This window comes from Haemorhous mexicanus, chromosome 15, assembly GCF_027477595.1.
Source record: "Haemorhous mexicanus isolate bHaeMex1 chromosome 15, bHaeMex1.pri, whole genome shotgun sequence".
Taxonomy (NCBI): Eukaryota; Metazoa; Chordata; class Aves; order Passeriformes; family Fringillidae; genus Haemorhous; species Haemorhous mexicanus.
This window is the reverse complement of record NC_082355.1, coordinates 13,551,635-13,569,759: the sequence shown is the minus strand read 5'-3', so window position 1 is coordinate 13,569,759 and position 18,125 is coordinate 13,551,635. Positions and strand designations below refer to the sequence as shown.

General features: G+C 37.7%; 1 protein-coding gene across 5 annotated transcripts in view; it reads right to left on the bottom strand.

The window, feature by feature from the left end:
• Window positions 1-18,125, bottom strand: part of TENM2 (teneurin transmembrane protein 2) — a 612,765-nt gene that overhangs the window by 461,100 nt on the left and 133,540 nt on the right. For all 5 annotated transcript variants that reach the window (XM_059860582.1, XM_059860584.1, XM_059860583.1 and 2 more), the window contains exon 3: window positions 17,201-17,491. In XM_059860582.1, the coding sequence (XP_059716565.1) occupies window positions 17,201-17,426 (226 nt within the window). In that variant the 5' untranslated portion in view covers window positions 17,427-17,491. The remainder of the gene's footprint in view (window positions 1-17,200; window positions 17,492-18,125) is intronic.

The following is an 18,125-nucleotide window of genomic DNA, read 5'->3' as shown; positions in this document are numbered from 1 at the left end:
GGCTGCTGTGAACCTACAACTGCATTACACCCAGTCCTAAGTGATGTAGGACTGGATCAGGTGTACCTTGATTCCTTCTGCTTCATGTACAGGAACTGAAAAGAGGCAGCGACCCTTAGACCTAAATCTGTTAATGGCACCTCCAAACTCTAAGAGTAATAAGCTTATTTTTCAGGCTAGAAGAGAAAAAAATTATAAGTTAAAATGTAATGGGCACAGTCAAGAAGTTGGCTTAGATTTATTGGTTTTGTTACATATGTTCTGAATAGAAAAAAAAAAATCATCAAATGTCACATAAAATGTGTCAGAACATGCACCCTCCATAGAGCACTGCCATTAAAGTGATTACATACTGGACATTTAGTTATTCAGAATATATTTCATTATTTTTGCAAGCACCTGAACAAATATTTGCCCCCAGTGTTCTGAAGCTGGACATCATTTGCAGCCACGACTGTAACTGGGAATGGGAGCCTGACTTCTGCTGGGACCTGTGCCTTGTCATGCCTGACAGTTGGGATCTTTATAAACCTGAGCTGTTTGTGTCTGAGCAACAACTTAACTGCACAAACCCCAAAAAGTTAAAAAGTGAAGATTAAACTACTAAGTATACCTACACAATGCAGATTTTGAGAAATGTAATAGCTTTTACTTTGATGTAACAGCTTCCAAAAATCAACTGATGAAACTGAAATAAGGTCACTAAAATAATGAATAAGAGTGAATTAATGCAGTTTAAACAGTATTTTAAACCCACATGATTTTTTTCCTCAGTGTCTTCATTTAGATACAACTATACTTTAATTTTCTTGGTGGCACTGATAATTACAAGCACTGTCCCCATGTAAAATGTTTCCACTTTCATACACGTATTTTTTAATAACCAGATTATGTATGAATGGGGTTGTTTTGTTTGACCATGAACATTTCAAATTACTTGGATTTTAAAATACTTCTTGCCTGCATTTTTCTTAAGTTCCACAAATTCTAAAGACTTAATCCTGTGGTGCAAAGTTACCTGAGGATAACTCGTATTTTCTGGCATTTCCAAGAAATGGATAAGGAAAGGATAAGGAAGGTCCTCTCCACAGACAGATCAGGCTGGCCACCACACATGTAATCCATACATGCATATTTAGCCCATATTTAAACTAAATCATGCTTTGGGAATATACTGAAGTATCACACAGATAAGAGGTTCCTACCATTACCCCTGTGTTACAGATCAGAAGAAAGAGGGATTATTGACCAAAGGAAAACAACAAACTCAAACCCTGTATTTTCACTCTGTGTTTTAAATCAAGGTTGGCTCCAAAATTTTCTAGAAGGAATGCTTTTTTTTTTTTTTTTTGACACAGAGATGTGCCCTGAATTTCAGGAAACCAGAAATTCATCTTGTTACAGGTTTTTTAATTAATGCAATGAGAGATTTACAGTGCTTAGATGGATATTATAATCTGAATAAACACATCTAGAAGACTTAGCTGCTTCTTTTTTTTTTTTCCTTCACACTACAAAAATTGCTCATGGGACTGCAAATTACACTGGTACAAGCAATGAATGTTGCTATCAGTAACAATATTAGAAAGAATCAAGTGACCACAACAGCACACTCCAAACACAATTTTTCTTGTGCACTTGAACCATGAAGGAACTCATTGACTATTATGACAAAAATTCCTCTGATGGAGGCCAAGAGTGGCAGAAAATCTTGTGCTAGAGCCCCCCAGTGTGAAGGGGCCAAATCCATGTCATGGTGCACATGGTCTCTTTTCTTTCCTCAGGAAACAAGGAGATCCATGCTCTGCTCAGGGGCTGCCCTCCACCTGTGGCCTTCTCCCAACAGAAGAGGATTTATTCTTAGCTCTCCTGGCATGACAGGACACTCCAAGTAAAGTAGTACCACTGTCATGGAGGCTGTGGTCTATTTTCAGAGTAACACTCCCAGGATCAACAAAAAATTGTGTCTCAGGAAAAGATGCTCCATAGTGAATCCTGGGTTCAGCCAACATGCAAAGTCTCCAAACATGCTCAGTCAAATACTACTGACATTTTTCTAGGAGCCACCCTTGGGAGGTAATAAACCTGGATTCACAATGACAGACATGGTTATCACTGACTTCTGAGATGTTATTCACACTTAGAGTTAGATGACTCACTCCTACAAAATTGTGCAAATTCAGCTCATTTTTCCTCTTCTCTCCTTCTCCCTTTTACTTCACAACTCACACCTAAGGTGTGAGAGCCCTCGCTGAGCCTCCACTATTGTCTCTCTTGATGCCTGCCTTTCCTATTTCTTTGACTGTCTTTTGGTCTCCCCAATCCAGCAGTTTCAGACATCTTTATTAAATAAATTATATTAATAAATCTGCTTGAACAGGAGTAATTCCTATGTTAATAAAACCCAGTAAAAATATGTCTTTGACTTCACCTTCATATTTTTAAATTCTATTTTCTAACAACAAATAAAGCACTCTAACCTTTATTTTTTTCTAAATTATTATTACAGGTTTTGAGATGGATAAAAGCAATATGCATTTTCCAGATACACCAGAAAATTAGGAAAAAAACAAGACACATAGAATTAACTGAAGTGGAACTCTCCCTTTTGATGGATAGCTTGAAGTTCCACTAATCATAGAAGTTTGCAAAATAATTTCTGATTAGTTAAGAATGCATGCTACACAGACAACAGAAAGGGAAGGAAAAAACCAACAGTGGAAATATTAGCTAATATAAATAAAAATGGATTACTAATCTAAGTGCAAAGATTTTTTTTTTGCCTTTTTCAACTCACAATGTTATTCATGCCCCTGAGCAACTCACTTAATCTTTTTTCTCCTGCACTTTGTCTGTAAAATGGGAATGAACCAACATCATTTATCCCACTGGCGTAATATGTGAGTTAGAGTAAGACAAAAATAACAAAACCCAAACATCTCAATTATTTAAATAGGATTTGGTACATCAGAATGACATATATAATCTTAGCTTTTGTTCTCTTCAGGAAAAAAACCCTATGAATTACTTAAAATCCATACATTTTTCATTCTTAAGCATTTCACCTCTGTCTTCTTCCATTTTACATCATTTTTAGCTACATAAAAGATGAAGTAGAGGCATTTCCAGTTGTTTTTCTCAGACTTTACATCTTGGGTAACTTCTTATTTATCACCTTTCACCACAAATTAACATGCACATCAAGACAAGTTCATTAGCATTTAGAGGCCTGTTAAATGGATGAAAAAAGAACTGCATCTCAAAGTGCCCTGGATCATCTACTGGTATTCAGTGCTGAATAATTTTATAGTTCATAATAATCAGTTTGCTTTTCTTCCTTTCTAATTGAAAAGCTCTGAAAGTAAAATTTATTTCCTTAGTAAATAAATGCTCCTTGTCAGAAACTACAATAATATTTGCTTTCTGAAGGTAAGAAAAATGCCTGTATAAAATAAATAGTAAATGCAATTATATACAAAAAACTATGATATGTATATATATGACACTATCTAGAAGAATAAAATACTACATTCTTATGAAAGAAATAAAGCCAAGCTCAGCATATGCCTGTCCTGCTGACGTGAAATTTCACCTCCCATTAGGAAAATGACATTTGCTTTAACACAGCCCCAACTCATGAGAACTGAAAAGTGAGAGGAGAATCAAATCCATGGAAAGTACTGGCAGCCAGAGAGACCCAAAACCATTGTAATCAAGCATGAATAAAGTCATCATGGAAATGCTAACAAGTAAAGTGACAGCTTTATACTGAGAACTCAGATATACTGGGGCTATTAATTATTTAGGGTTAATTATAGAAGGAAAAGGAATTTAAAAAGGCACTATCAGCACAGCACTTCAAGCTCCAGTCTCTCGGAGTTCAGTCATGCACTTGACAAATACAGACTGTGGGGAAAAAAAGGAAAATTTAGGAAAGATGACACCACAAGCACAATTCCAAATTCATCCAGGGCTGTGCAAACACTGCCTGGTGTGTTCTGAGCCTGAGAAGAGCAGAGAATAAAATAAAGCACCACACACTCAGAAAACCCCAGGTACCTCGGTACCCTTTTTTTTATATCTCAGGATTAACACAGATAAGAGCTCGTTCCACAAGTTCTGCTAATGCTTTCTCTTCTTGCTGCTTCTGCCCAGAGTTAGCACTCTGAAGCCCACAAGTGACACCTTTTGTTCTTTAGCCTCTTTCAGCATTGCTCCTGACCAGCCTTATTCACCTCTTTTTCTTGGTAACTCTCTTCCACATCAGTCCTCATATCTGAAAATTAACTTTACCTTTTCAATATGGAAGATACTCTCACTTCTATTAAATTCACTAGATTTTGTTTCTTTGTGATTTTACAAGTCTTTATTTATTAGTATCATTCTGCACAGGTTAGAAGTCCTTAAGAAAAGAGCACTGAGATAAAAAATAATAATAAAAAAAATGTAATTGAATAGTGAATATGGAGATAAAAAGGAAAAACCACAAATGCATTCAAAATATTTTGCCAGGATTCTTGCAAAGAATTCATTGAGAGGAAAAAAAAATAGAAAATTTGACAGACACACTCTACCACCTGCATATCCAAAAATATCTATGGATTTCAGCAGAAATATAAAACTTCAAGCATAACAGTCTCCTTGACAGTAAGACAAGAAGCCACTTTCTACAAGTGCCCTCTCTCCCCTCATCTGCATTTCAGATTATGCCATATGTTAATTTACAACCTGGAGTCATAAGAAATGGGAGATAGTCCATACGAAAATGTTTTTAAGTGGAACAGGAGGAAGTTAAATGATAAGAAATCACAGTTTGCCCTCTTATGCAACAGAGTCTACTTCATCCTTTAGCTGCTCACTCTGCTAAAAGATTTCCTTTGGTCCTTTCACAGGGAGGTTTGTGGCTGCCAAAGATCAAGTGCAGAACCAAACCACAGAACTCCCTTCTTGGAGCTGCTGACAACAGAAAAATACTTTTCAGTATTTCAGTGTACCTTTCAGGCTAAAGAAAGGTAAAGATTGTGCAGAGATTTAGCCCAGCTTCACCCTCTGTCCTGAAAGCTGAAATGGTAAAGGCCTTGGAGAGCCATCATCTCTGTCAGACATTCTCTTACAAGAACAAACAATGAATGAAGTACTTACTTCAGCCATTTTCTTACCTATGAACAAGATGAATTTAAGCCAAACAATTTGGCTTTTTTTCTCCCCCCAGGAATATTGCAGAGCATTAAGTAAATTATACTGCTGGACTAAATGTAGTAAACATATGAGGTACAATACATCTTGTTCTAAAAAAAGCATGTTTGGTATTCACTGACACTACCAATAACTTTTGAGTCTGTTTCCTTGCTAAGCAGTCATATGACCTCCAGAGACAGAGATTTTAATTCCTGTTTTGAAAACAGCACCATAAACGTGTCCAGGAGCTTAATTTATTCAATCATTTGTGGAAATTTACTGTGCATTTCTGTAACAGCATTTTTTGATATGCAACCATAACTCCTCTCTTGCAGCACATTATTCCCATCACCTGAGGAGGATCTAAGGTAAATCTCTATCAGTGTGAGCCATTTATTTGTTTGCAGATCCCTGGTGCAAACACAAGGAAACAAGTCTTTCCCATGTCTGACAGATACACTAAGAACTGCATTTTCTTTACTGTCTGAAATGGTCACTCCCTCTTTTGATCTGAGCAGAAGGGTTGCCCAGAGGGTTCCCTCCCATGGACATTTCCAGGGCCAAGCTGGATGGAGTCTGAGCTACCTGGTCTGGTAGAAGTTGTCCCTGCCCATGCAGGGGGCTTGGAATGAGATGGTTTTCATGTCCCCTCCAACCCAAACCACTCCATCAACTTCAAATAATCGACTTCACCTGCTCCAACTATAGCTTAAACAATGAGGATAAAAAACCATTGTGCTGGGATAATTAAAATAATTTAAATTAAATTAAATTAAATTAGAATTCAAAACCATGATATAATAAGAAAAATCATAAATTTCATGGGAAAAAATGAATCTGAATTAAATCCCTATTCTCTACTACTCCACAGCTGAGCAAATAGATACTTTAGATTCAATAACTGAATCAGTACAATTAAACAAAAAACATTTATATATTTGTATATTTTAGAACGTAATGTTCCATCTATAAAAAATTGCCTCCTAATTTCAGGTTTCTTTATTCTGTCAAGTCATTCTATTGATTCCAAGTTCTTCCTTTGCCTTCATGTTCTACAGATCATCATCATCATGTCTTAAAATTCCATAAATGTTTTATAAATATCACACCTGTATGGTTAAGAGGATAAGTTGCCATACTTCTAAAATATTTTTCCTTAAACTGAATACTAAGATTCTCAGGAGTAAAAGCGATACTGGAGAAAAAACTGGATAAATTCTAGTCCATTATGCTTTTGCAAGCTGTAGACATAATGAGAAAAGAGAGAGATCTACCAAAAAAAAAAAGTCACTCTAAAACAATACTTCAGAGGAATTTTGTTGACAAGGACTGTTCTGCTCATGTAGTGCTGGCCACAAAAAACACCACACAGCAAACCCCATGTGGGATAGATACACTGGGATCAAGGTGCAATATTGTTATGCTGTCAAAAAAATGAAGGAAGAAGATGAATTTAAGAGACTGAAATTAAGATGGAGGAGTCTGTCATGCAATAACAGCTTATAAGAGTCACAAACCCAACATATAAACATAAAACAGCAAAGCTGACATATTTGATAACCACAAAGGCAGCTTATCCCAAATACACTCTCAATTACAGTCATTCTGCATTACACAAAATGCAAAAACAAGTTGAGCCAAGTGCAGTATCACACCACCATCTCAGTTCTCATGTTTTTCACGTTGTCAGCCTCCTGCCTGGGCAAACAGGAAGGTTTTCTCCTTCTCTCTCTGTGGGAAGAGAAGGCAGTTTGCCCTCTTCCAGCAGGGCCACTCACGTCCCACCCTGCCCCACACAGGAAGGTGGAACATGGCACAGCAGCTCCTGTGCCCTGAGCATCACCAGGGAAGCTCAAGGTTTCTTTGAGGGTGAATTCCACACATCCAGCTGAGCCCCAGCTGTGTGGCAGAGCTCTCCAAACCAGGCAGCTGTGGGCAGTGGGCTCTCTCAAACACACCTTGGTAGGTCAAACCAGCCCCTCATTTGCCTGCTCTGTGGCAGCTGCCCCAAACTGCCACAGCACAGGAAGGAGCTTCATTAGGCTTTGGCAACAGCAAAAACAAGCACCAAGGTTCATTTTACTTCAGAAATGGTAAAGGAACAGGCAAACAGGGATGAGAGATTGTGCACTGAGTCAACAAGAGAGACTCACAGAACTGAAGTACTGAAGACATCTAAACCCACAATCTGTTGTGTACACAGTGATTTCAGAGAGCAAATAACATTTCAGTTTTCTGTGCTGTGTTCTGGTTGAATTGTCCACATTTGAGCAATCCTAAATACAAGTGCAGGATTTTAGTCCATATATAACACTAGGTGATATATACTTCCAAGTACCTCAAATTTAATGTTCTTTCTTCTAATTAGACTTCTGCTGGATCTGTAGGCAGTCTTATAAACCACTTTAACCTTAATTTTTCATTATGAAAATTGTAAGTATTCATTAACACTGGATGACATGGCATTACAGCTGTGATATATCATTCCTCATATTATTAACAGTCTACTTTATAAATTCAGTGCTTGAAGCACATACTGGTAATAATGCCTTATGAGTTTTATTCTTGTAAGAATTTAGAAACAAATTTAACAGGAGCCCACACAGTTCCCTAATCATACACAAAATTTTATTTGCTGTAATTACTTTATTGTTATATCTGCAGCAATTTTAGCAGACACACTAGAAACTAAACCTCAACCCCCCAAAAAGAGAAGCTACATGGCTAATACTACTCTTTCCACCTCTCTAACTCTTTGGTAAGATAACTTAAAGACTCAAGTCCAGATTATCACTTTATGTGTAGTAAACTTTTAGCATACTGTAAATAATTTCAGTCAAAGGTAATACTTTCCCCACAGAGACCAAGTACCACTTTAGCTTTTCTTCAATATCATTCAAATGCCTATCTCAGGGATAGAAAAACTTCAAAGGCAACTCAGATGTTGCTATGAAATCAAATTGACTGCCATCTATAAAAAGTTTTTTTGGTACTCTAACTACATAATGTGAAAAATTATTATATTTATAATATTTAATATATCATGATAAACTGCCAACCTTAAAATACAGTACTCTACTGGAAGTAATTTTTAAAAGTGAATATACAATTCTAGACCAGCTACCACAGAGTAGCCATTTGCTTGAAGGAATAACATTTATGCAATTTGTTCTACATTATGCTCTTTTTTTTTTTTTTTTTAAATTATCTAACATTGCTTCTGGTCTTAGTAGCAAAACCTAAAATACTGATAATTTTTACTTCAGTATTTAAACAAATGGAGTTGATTAATGTATTTGAGAAGACAAAGTTGTACTGAACTGAGTCATCTACAATTGAGCCTTTACCATTTCATATAATCAAATATGATTATGAATATCAATTTCATATTCAGAATTTCCACTTGTTTCCACAGACAGCAGACAGCTTGCTCTCTCCTAGGTAAAACTGACCACAGGCTATTCTGTGGTTTTCCCAAGGAATAGTGGAAAAAAATACAGCTGATGTTAGCCAGCTGCTCAATTTCCTTAGCATTAGACATTTCTTTATATTCTACAAGTGCTGGTGGAACTGCAAAACAAAACCCCTCAGCTGCAGTGCTCAGTGCCATCCCCTTGTAAAAGAAAATTTCCATAAGGTTTAGGTGACACATGACTTTGGAAAAACATGCCAAGAGAAGGAACACAGCAAACAGCAAGCACCAAGAGTCCAAAGTTAGGAGTGGATAAACGAGGCAATAAGGAAAGAAGGAATATGAGAGCAAGGATAGGCTGCTAAAAAATGTCTATCCATACCAGGATTGGCAAGGCATACCTGGGCTCACAACATGGACAGAGGAGCAATGCTAGGAATAAAACAGACAGATACTGGCAAGTTCTTCCAAGCAAATTGTTTTTTAAGCTGAGGAAGAGTCTTGCAAGGCCATCAACAGAAGACAAAGACTTAATATTCAAAATTACACTGGACAAACTACACTGGAGAGACATTTCAGAACTGATGATCAAACTGTTCTTCTCTTGCCATCCTCTTCAAAAAACTGTCTTACTTTGTGAAAGTAGTGATTGTCATAAGGAACACACTTGACTGTTTAAGGAAAACAGAGCCCAGCAGCATCATCAAAAGCAATTCTAGCTACACATAAGCAAGAAAACAGAACTGCCTTCACTGCTCTGTCAAGGACAGTTTCAAGTGTTAAATTCAGTTTGTAACATCCAGGACTTGACTAAAGTTTAGGGAAAAGAATAGGTCTTAACTACTGTATTTTCAATAACGTTTCTTTAGCTGAGTGATTTATTCCTCCATTTTCTGGACTTATTCAAATTCAGCTGAAGTAAGTTCTCTTTACTTTTCACTGCATTATGAAGAAACAGCCAACTGTTTTTTCGAGCTTTCTGCATCCATTTTAACAAGGTTCTACCATGCACACAAACATCTGAGCCCCGCTCCACCTCCCATATTAGCAGCAGCATTCCTCAGAGAGGCTTTTCTCCAAGCAGTTTTAAAAATATATCTTTTTATTCCGAATTGAACAGGATGTAGAGATGGCCACCAGTGGAGAAGCAGGAATCACAAACCTATAACCCAACTATTCTAAGGAAATGTGAGCAAGTAATTACAAATAAAACTGCTTACATTCATGCAACTTGTTTGGCAACAGCAGCATAGCATAAGGAAAGCTGCTACAATTCATAACAGCATCTTGTAATAAAACAGCTTTATGCATCCCTCTCAAACTGTTTAGTGCTCAAATCTCATCAGATGGCTGAGTAAGCATTACACTTTGGGACAGTAAATCTCTGTTTCCAATATGGTCTGCACTCACAGACACGTACTTTTGCACTCACTGTACTCACTTCCAGCTAAGCACTCACATGGAAAAAAAAAAGGCAAAAAAGCAATACATAAAGACATCTGCATGCTATTTTGTCCAATCAGCTATCTAGACTCTGAAACCATTTTGGAACCTTAAAGGAAGAGCACCTCAAAAGGAACTGACTGCTGCCAGCAAAAGCTAATTTGAAGTTGGATTTATAAACATGAAATAGCATCAAAGAACCACCTTTATACAAGTCACTGTCTCTTCAACCTGTCTTTATCCACATCACTGGGGCACAGAGGGCCTTGTCATGGTATACTTCAGTTCCATTAGAGACAAACTAAAAGGTAGGAAAGGGTTTAGAAAGCACCACCAAGCTGAAATCCATCACAGAAGATGACATTATACAGGCAGATGCTTGAAGAGCTCTGCTTAGAGTGACAGACAGTTCACAGAACACACAACTGACTGAACTGCAGCATCTAATTAAATCTGTACAGAAAAACACTGGGTACTGTGGGTTTTCCAAAAACACAGAGAAGAGCATCACCAGACCTAATGGCTAAAACTGAAGCCAGTTTCCAAAACCCAGAGAGAAGATGGCATCTGCTTTTATCATGGAGGCTGAGGTCCCACAGTCACTGTCCATCAGTGGAAATCATGGATTTTCATTTTCTACTTCTACTTCATGATCTACTGATGTTTCCAGAACTTCAGAATGTGCCTAAATTAAGGAAAGATTACTGGGATCAACGTAGAAATAATCTAATGAACGTTAATGAGCAAGCTGAAAGCAGGCAAAGGGAGGTAACTGCAGATCCTCTGACCTGGAACTCTGAATCCAGAGACAAATAGTACAAAACAAACAGGACAAATGCTGGGCCCTGCTTACCCAATTATACTTCCTTATCATTTTGTTTTTATACTGGTTTATAGGCTTTAAATGAATTGGCCATCAGCACTTGGACTCAACTCCAAAGCCCCCGTGGTTCTCTAAGGAAGACAATGAGCTTTGGTGGTATTTTTATCTGTTTGAAACTTTCCTTATGTTTTTCTCACTGAGTGAAGTGTGTGCATTTGGGCTCAGCCACAATATCTTAAAAGCTTCTAGAAATCACATAATGCATTGGAGGTGTTAGGAGAACAAACAGGGAGGACAGAGGAAATATAAACAGAGCAATCATCACCACAGATGAACCAGCTGACCACTGAGTCTGGAATTCAGTCCCCAGTAGTAAGACATTTCAAAACAACACGGAGGAAAAAAAAATAAAGCAGAAAAGACAATTACTGAGTAAACAAAAAACACCTAAAACCTGGTCCCAATGCATTTGAGCTGAAAACTGACTCATGTATTGGAGCAGTGAATACCCTCTGGTTCTTAACCCATCTTCCACACACTCCACTAAAAAACAAATATCTAATCCTTTCCTTATTTTTCTGAAGATGCAGACCTTAATAACATGTGGCATTGGAGAGTTCATCAATGTAGAACCCAAAATAAATGCTGTTGTATGTTAAATATTTGCTGAACTCCATTTTATTTAAATAGTTCTTTCTTCCTGTATTATGAGAAAAGAGAAGAAGGAAAACGGCCTAATTGCTTTTCACCAGAAAATCAACTTTAGAGGGGTTCTCAAGTTCAGAGAAACAAAACTATATTCACTAAAGCAAATCCAGGACTATGCAAAAACTCATTTTCTGGAACCCACCTAGGATGCAGGGAAAGAGATGCCCAATTCAAATCCAGATCAAATGTAAAAGCTTTCCAAATCTGACATTTAAATGTTAATAAGTTTATTAGAAAAGAATCTAAGTCTCTCCATCAGTTTGAGAACACTCACAAGTAATCAGCCTCCCTTCCAAACACATCTTGCTGGAAACCAGATCCTAAAAAATATCAATTGAACCTTTGGAAGACAAGACACAGAAGGTGGAACAAATTTGCAAGATTTGCTAAATGTGAGCCATTTTCATTAGTAGAATTAATCAAAAATAATTTTCATTTGAAGTGTCTTTTTTAAAAACTAAAACTTTTATTCCATCTCCATGGAGTACATTATCTCCCCTGTACAGAAGGTTTTAGTATGAGACAGAGCATCCACAGATGTGTGCAAACAAAGTTCTTAGAAGACTGTGTGCTCACGTGTGTATGAGAGAATGGAGAAGGTTTTATAAGATCAAAAATTATTATTTTCAGTATCCAAAGTCTTAGAATTCTATCACATAGCAGAGTAAAGGGATGAGGGGGGAAAAAAATACACCAAGGAAAGGTTTTGTTCAACACTCAGTCAGGCCCCAGCACCACAAGACAAGCAAACACAGCTTTCATTGAAGCACAAGACCTTTTGTCTGGTAGAAATTTGAAACTATGAAGTAGAGAAAGCATATTTCCTATTAATTTCAAAGTTCTTCTGAAAAGGTATTTGCATGAAAATTGCTACTAAGCCTATTTTAGGGTAGACCTGAGGTTTTTAAAGTTTTTCTTTTATTCAGTGTGTGCTTACTACACGTTGATAAAATCTAGTTTTTAGAAGTTATCCTTTTATATGTGGCTTACACAATGTGCATGTAACTTTGCAAATGGTTTTAAAAAATAGAACCTAGTTTAACTTAATCATCAGCTAACGAGAAGTCCAGTAGAGAAGCAGTAAAAATAGAAATTCTTTTGTGAAAGCTAAATAAAGGAGCAAAAAAGAGGAAAAAAGGAGCTTAATCGATATAAACTTATATACTTGCATCAGAAATCCCTGCATTCTGAGTCTCTAATTTAAACTGTAAACAAATGCTGATTTTTAATAATGATCAGCTGTGGGAAACTTCAGAGAATAAAAAGTTATTCCCTAAGAGAAACCGTGTGTACAGAGAATTCTCAGATTATGTCTAGCTGTTGTTTATTCTACAGATACATATTAATATTAGAATAGCACTGGGTTTCCCAGCACTGGTGTTATTAATTATAACTGGGGTTCCCATCAGAGCTGCTCTACTGGTCCAGCAGGTGAGAAGAGCTGAAGATGAGCCTTTGCTCAGCCCAGCTCAGGCTCTGACTCCCAGGGGCCAGCCCAGGAGGTCTGAGCACCCGAGCACCCCCAGCAAAGGGACTCACAACGGATGAAGATAGAAAATGGTGAAATGCCAAGAAAATAGGATGGAAGGGGAACGTAAAGGAAGTGAAAAGGAAGAGATTATCACAACTGATTTCAACTACCACTTGTAGTAGTTGAAATCAGTTGAACCAGAGAGCTTCCTGCTCAGAAGGAAAAATAAAAGAAATCAAAACAAAAACCCCCCAACCAAACTAAACCACCAAACATTACAAAGCAAAGCAACAACAAAAACAACCAAAATACACAAAAAAAAAAAACCAAGAGAAAACAATTTAAATTAAAAGAAAGCACCCCAAAGACAAAGTCAATTCCATGATGTCTCCCTGATAATCCACTTCTAGATACATTTTCTTCAGGTTTTTAAGGGGACTCAGATCTAATATACACTAAGTTTTGGTTTAATTCCTGTCTATCAGATCATCTTGCTGTTGCAGCTCAAAAGGACACTTGACTGATACTAGAGTATAAATCAGGGGAGGAATGTTAGGTTTGGGTTTGACTTTCTTACCTTTTCCTTTCTTAAAAGCATGCTGACAGGAGGCTGCTCTAAAGGTTTATTCTTTCATTTATTTGCTAGTTTAGTAATGCTGCTACATTGCTCCATTATTAACAACTTCAATACAGATGAAAGCACAGATGAAAAGTGCTTTCAGGTTTTTAAATCACTTAATAAAACCTTAACATGATTTGGGGAGGGAGAGGATAAGGGAGGGAGGTGTTATTCAGCATCTTTCCTTTATTAAATAAGGTGCACAAATTATAATTTTTTATTTCTCAAAAAGTCCATGCATTCTAGGAGAAATGGAAGAGAGTTGTCTCACTCTAATACATATTTTACAGTGGGATGGTGTTTCTCTCAGGTCACCATTAGAAGCAAAGCTCTTATTCAGGAGAAGTGGAGGTTCCACATGCATTGGCTAGAAGAGGAGAGCTGTCTCGAGGCCTTTTCCCACAGAAGCCACCCTACACCTGATTCTGTGTCAAAGAATCTGCCACCTTGCCCCTACCCCAAATCTCCTTTGATTATGTAACCGTACAGGAAAACCAACGGATTGCAGATTGCCACTCAAAAACCTTGCATGACAAAGGAAAGCTATCAACGTGCTCTCACTCTAGGCAGAATACATGAAAGAAATTTTATTTAATGTATTTAATCCAAATCTATCAAAACATTTCATTTTCAAAAGGTCACAGGTCCTGGAGAGAAGTATTAAAACTGTAATTGCCAAAACTCAGTTAGATTTGGAAGGCACACATTAATTTTAACAGAAGAGTTGGGGATGACTCAGGTTGGATGCCATGATGATCAAAGATCTCATCTTGGTGTTATTGGGAGGATGAACAGTGAGACAAAGTCTGCTCAGCCCAAGCACCTGTAGGAGCAGCTGTGGCCTCTGAGTAGCAGCCATCAGTCACTGTGAGCAGCTCAAACCTTCTTTCAAGTCTGAACAACCTTCATCCCTCTCAGGAAAACACTAAAACAACCCAGCAAGAACTGTTTCAGACTTCTGAGCTCTGAATATAGTTTTTGTTATTAGCACTTTGCTGACAAACCACGATGAACCAAACCAGAATGAATACAACTTTATCTTAACTGATTTTCCAAACCCACTAATGTACAACAGGCAGATCAAAACAGCTGTGAATAGGTGCAGTGCCATGGTCAAACCAAATATTTTGCAGTAAATCAAAAATATTTAGCTTTTCTAATAGAAGAGACAAAATACTGAGAAAAATATCCGCAATTCCTTAAAAAAAATTCAAGCTTTTTTTCTAATGGAAGAACAAAAAAGTCTCTAAAGACACTTTTAAGCATGTTTATTTCCCACAGAATTTAATCCCATCATAACACCCACTCAAAGTTGGAATAAATTTAAATGTATACATTCCTAGATGTCTGCAGCTGGAAACTGGAAGCACAAGATGTAATGATAAGAACTTCCACACATAAACTACATTTTTATCCATCTAATGTTAATATAGAAAGTGAAATCAGCTACCAAATCTTAATCTAGATCTACCTGTCATATTTTCTTGAATTTCATGCCTGTAAAACTGTTCAATCAGAAAGATATCCAACTTTCAAATAGAAAGAATCATCACACTGACTTATTTTCTAAAAAAATTGCTTTCTAAACTTAACAAAAGCAGGAAAATAAGGTATTGCTGCTCATTATCTAACAAAAAAATTACTTTGGCTCTCTAAAATAAACACTATTTATTTAGACACCACAACACAGACTCGTAGGGGAAAAAATAACAATAATAATAAAAAAAAAATCTGAGTGTTTCAATTCAGTTACCAACAATTTGCATTCCCCTTTGTAAAGAGGGCAGAGAAGAACACATTAAGAGCAGGGGGAGGATGAACAGTTGTCAAATCAGTAATCAAGAGAAAAAGACCATTATGAAATGCTGAATAATGACCTGCAAACTAAAATGAGGCACTTGAGCTGAAGCATCAATCATCCTGATAGGGGAAAGTAATATTTAGATGACTCCTGAACAGTAAAGTAGAACAAACTGCAGTGAAAATGGCTCCAGCAGCTCAGAGGTTCGAGGTGCACTTTGATGCTTTATCTTAGGTAAACAACTCTAAGCAAGGAGATACCCTCCAAGAACAGAGATTACCCCAGAAAACAGAACTGGGTGTTTGACAGACCAAGCACAATGCAAACACTCCCACGTGTCTGCAGACAAATGTGAGAGAAACAAGGGATTAGACAGGGGCTTAATTATTGACACTAATTATTAGATAGTTTGACTGAAAGGGGGAGACAGACACTGGCTGCTGTCAGAATGTTTGAAACAAGAGGTGTGACGTGATCCCAGGTATAAGAAAAGACCTTCCACTGCAGGATTTCCACAACAACTGTGGTAACTTCCCATCCCTTGAGCCACAACATTAGAAATGTGCAGCAGAGAACTATCACATGCTGTTAACAAGCACATCTACAAACCAGAAGAGTTTCTGCATTTAAATTTTGGTACATTTAAATTATGTACCTGATGATTTACCTTCCTTTGAGGGGGCACAAAACCTATACATTTATCAAGCCTGTTTGTATCTTATGAATCATATCTGATTCTTCAACTGACACTAAACCAAGGCTTTTAATTCAAATGCCATATCTAATCACTGATTGAATGCCAATTTAACCTGGCTATTTGGGCAAGTAAACCACATGACTAAACACAGTTCCAATGAAGCAATGTTCACTAATGGCTTCAGCACAGATGCTTACAGGTTCTTGAGACAAGAAAATACCCAAATAAGAATAAAACTACATGTGTACAGCGCACATTTACAGGTTTTCAAGTAAAAACATTTACATTTTTAATTCATTAATCCATTGGACTTAGCAAGGATCATTTTATAAAATAAGAGATTAATTCCCCTAGTTCACAATTTCATACTGGCAGGTTATTTAAAATATTAGTTGTAGGCTGAAATGCTCAATTACAAAAGGAATTAGATGGGTTTCCTCCTTTTAGTTTTTATGAGGCCAAGGGTGAGTAACATGGGTGAGCAGTGACAAAAGGAAGGCAGAGGAACCACCACTCCCATTCCCACAGTTCAGGTACCCAGCATTCAGGAACAGGAAAAGAATTCCAAGGCACCTGATGAATAATTAATGTAGGTTGGCCATATGGATTTTTACCATAACAGTGTTGTAGCCATCTTTTCCATACAGAGTCTATGTTAAAGAGAGACACATTTAGGTGAAAATGCCATTATCATTTCCAAAATTAACCTAGGAAGCAGGACACCAAGCTAGCACATTGGCTAACCCCAATATCTGTGCAAAAGGCATCCTCTGGTTTAGGGTCATGGCATGTGCATCTATCAGATGTTTTGATCAGTGAATCTCAGTTTGCTCATTTACAAATGGTGGATTTCAAAAGTAGCAGAACTCTGAGAAAAGAAAGAACTTTCTAATTCTGCACAGAGCAGTGGAAATAATGGTAAGATAATATGCATACTCCTAGAGCTCTTTCATTAAAACTCCTTGTAGCACTGAGATGCCTTAACAAGGAACAGACCATCTCCACCGAGGAGCGCCGTAACAGGAACCAGTCCTGACTCTCAGCATACCTTGTCTTGGAAACTCATCCGACTCCCTGTGCACCAGGTCAGACACTCGATTGCCATAGTGCATCCTGGTGTCGTGGTCGTAGGCCTTGAGGGTCTCACTGGAGCTGTAGGACTTCTGGGTGGGCACCCTGCAGTCCTCGCTGTCCAGCGAGGAGCTCGTGTAGCGGCACTGCTTCCCGCAGCGGCCCCGCGTCAGCGAGCGGTGCCTCCTGTCCTTGATGTCCATCCTTCCGAGCCAGGCACGGCGCTGCCAGGAGAGCCACTCTTCTCTTTGGGGTCAGTCACTGTCACCTAACAACATGAAAGGATGAGAAAAGAGTAAATAAAGCTGCCACGATGTTTTGTTTTATTCTGCTTTCTCTGACTTGTCCTTGAAGAACGATGTGGCACAGATTGAGAAGAAAGGCAAGGCCCACATGATGCATCCTCTAAAAAACTGAAATAATTGACCAGAATGGGTGGAGAGAAAAAAATTAAATGCTGTAAGATAATTGCATTCTTTCTAAATTATTGTATCATCAAAGAGTTTAAAAAACAATGATAAAACAATAACACTGTCATCTTCTGATTTTTGAATGAACTCTGGTAACGACGCAGAACTGACAGAACAATATTTATTTCTGTTATCCAACAGAAGAAAAGTAGACTCAAGCCAGCTTTAATTATCTCTATTCTTCCTGCAGGAAGACTTGCAATTAAAACTAAAACATGCCAGAGAGCTCCAGAGAGGAGATGATTCCTATTCACTGTTAATGCATTACAGAGCTGTCCATTTTCCTTTAACAGTGTGTTCACAAGCAGCAGCACCTGATTTTATGGCCCCTGGTTAACATTAATCCAAGGCCCTGCTCTGAAGGAGGACAAGGTCTCTCCAGAGGTCCATCCCAGCCCTGACATTGCTGTGTGGCTGTGTCTGAGCACACTT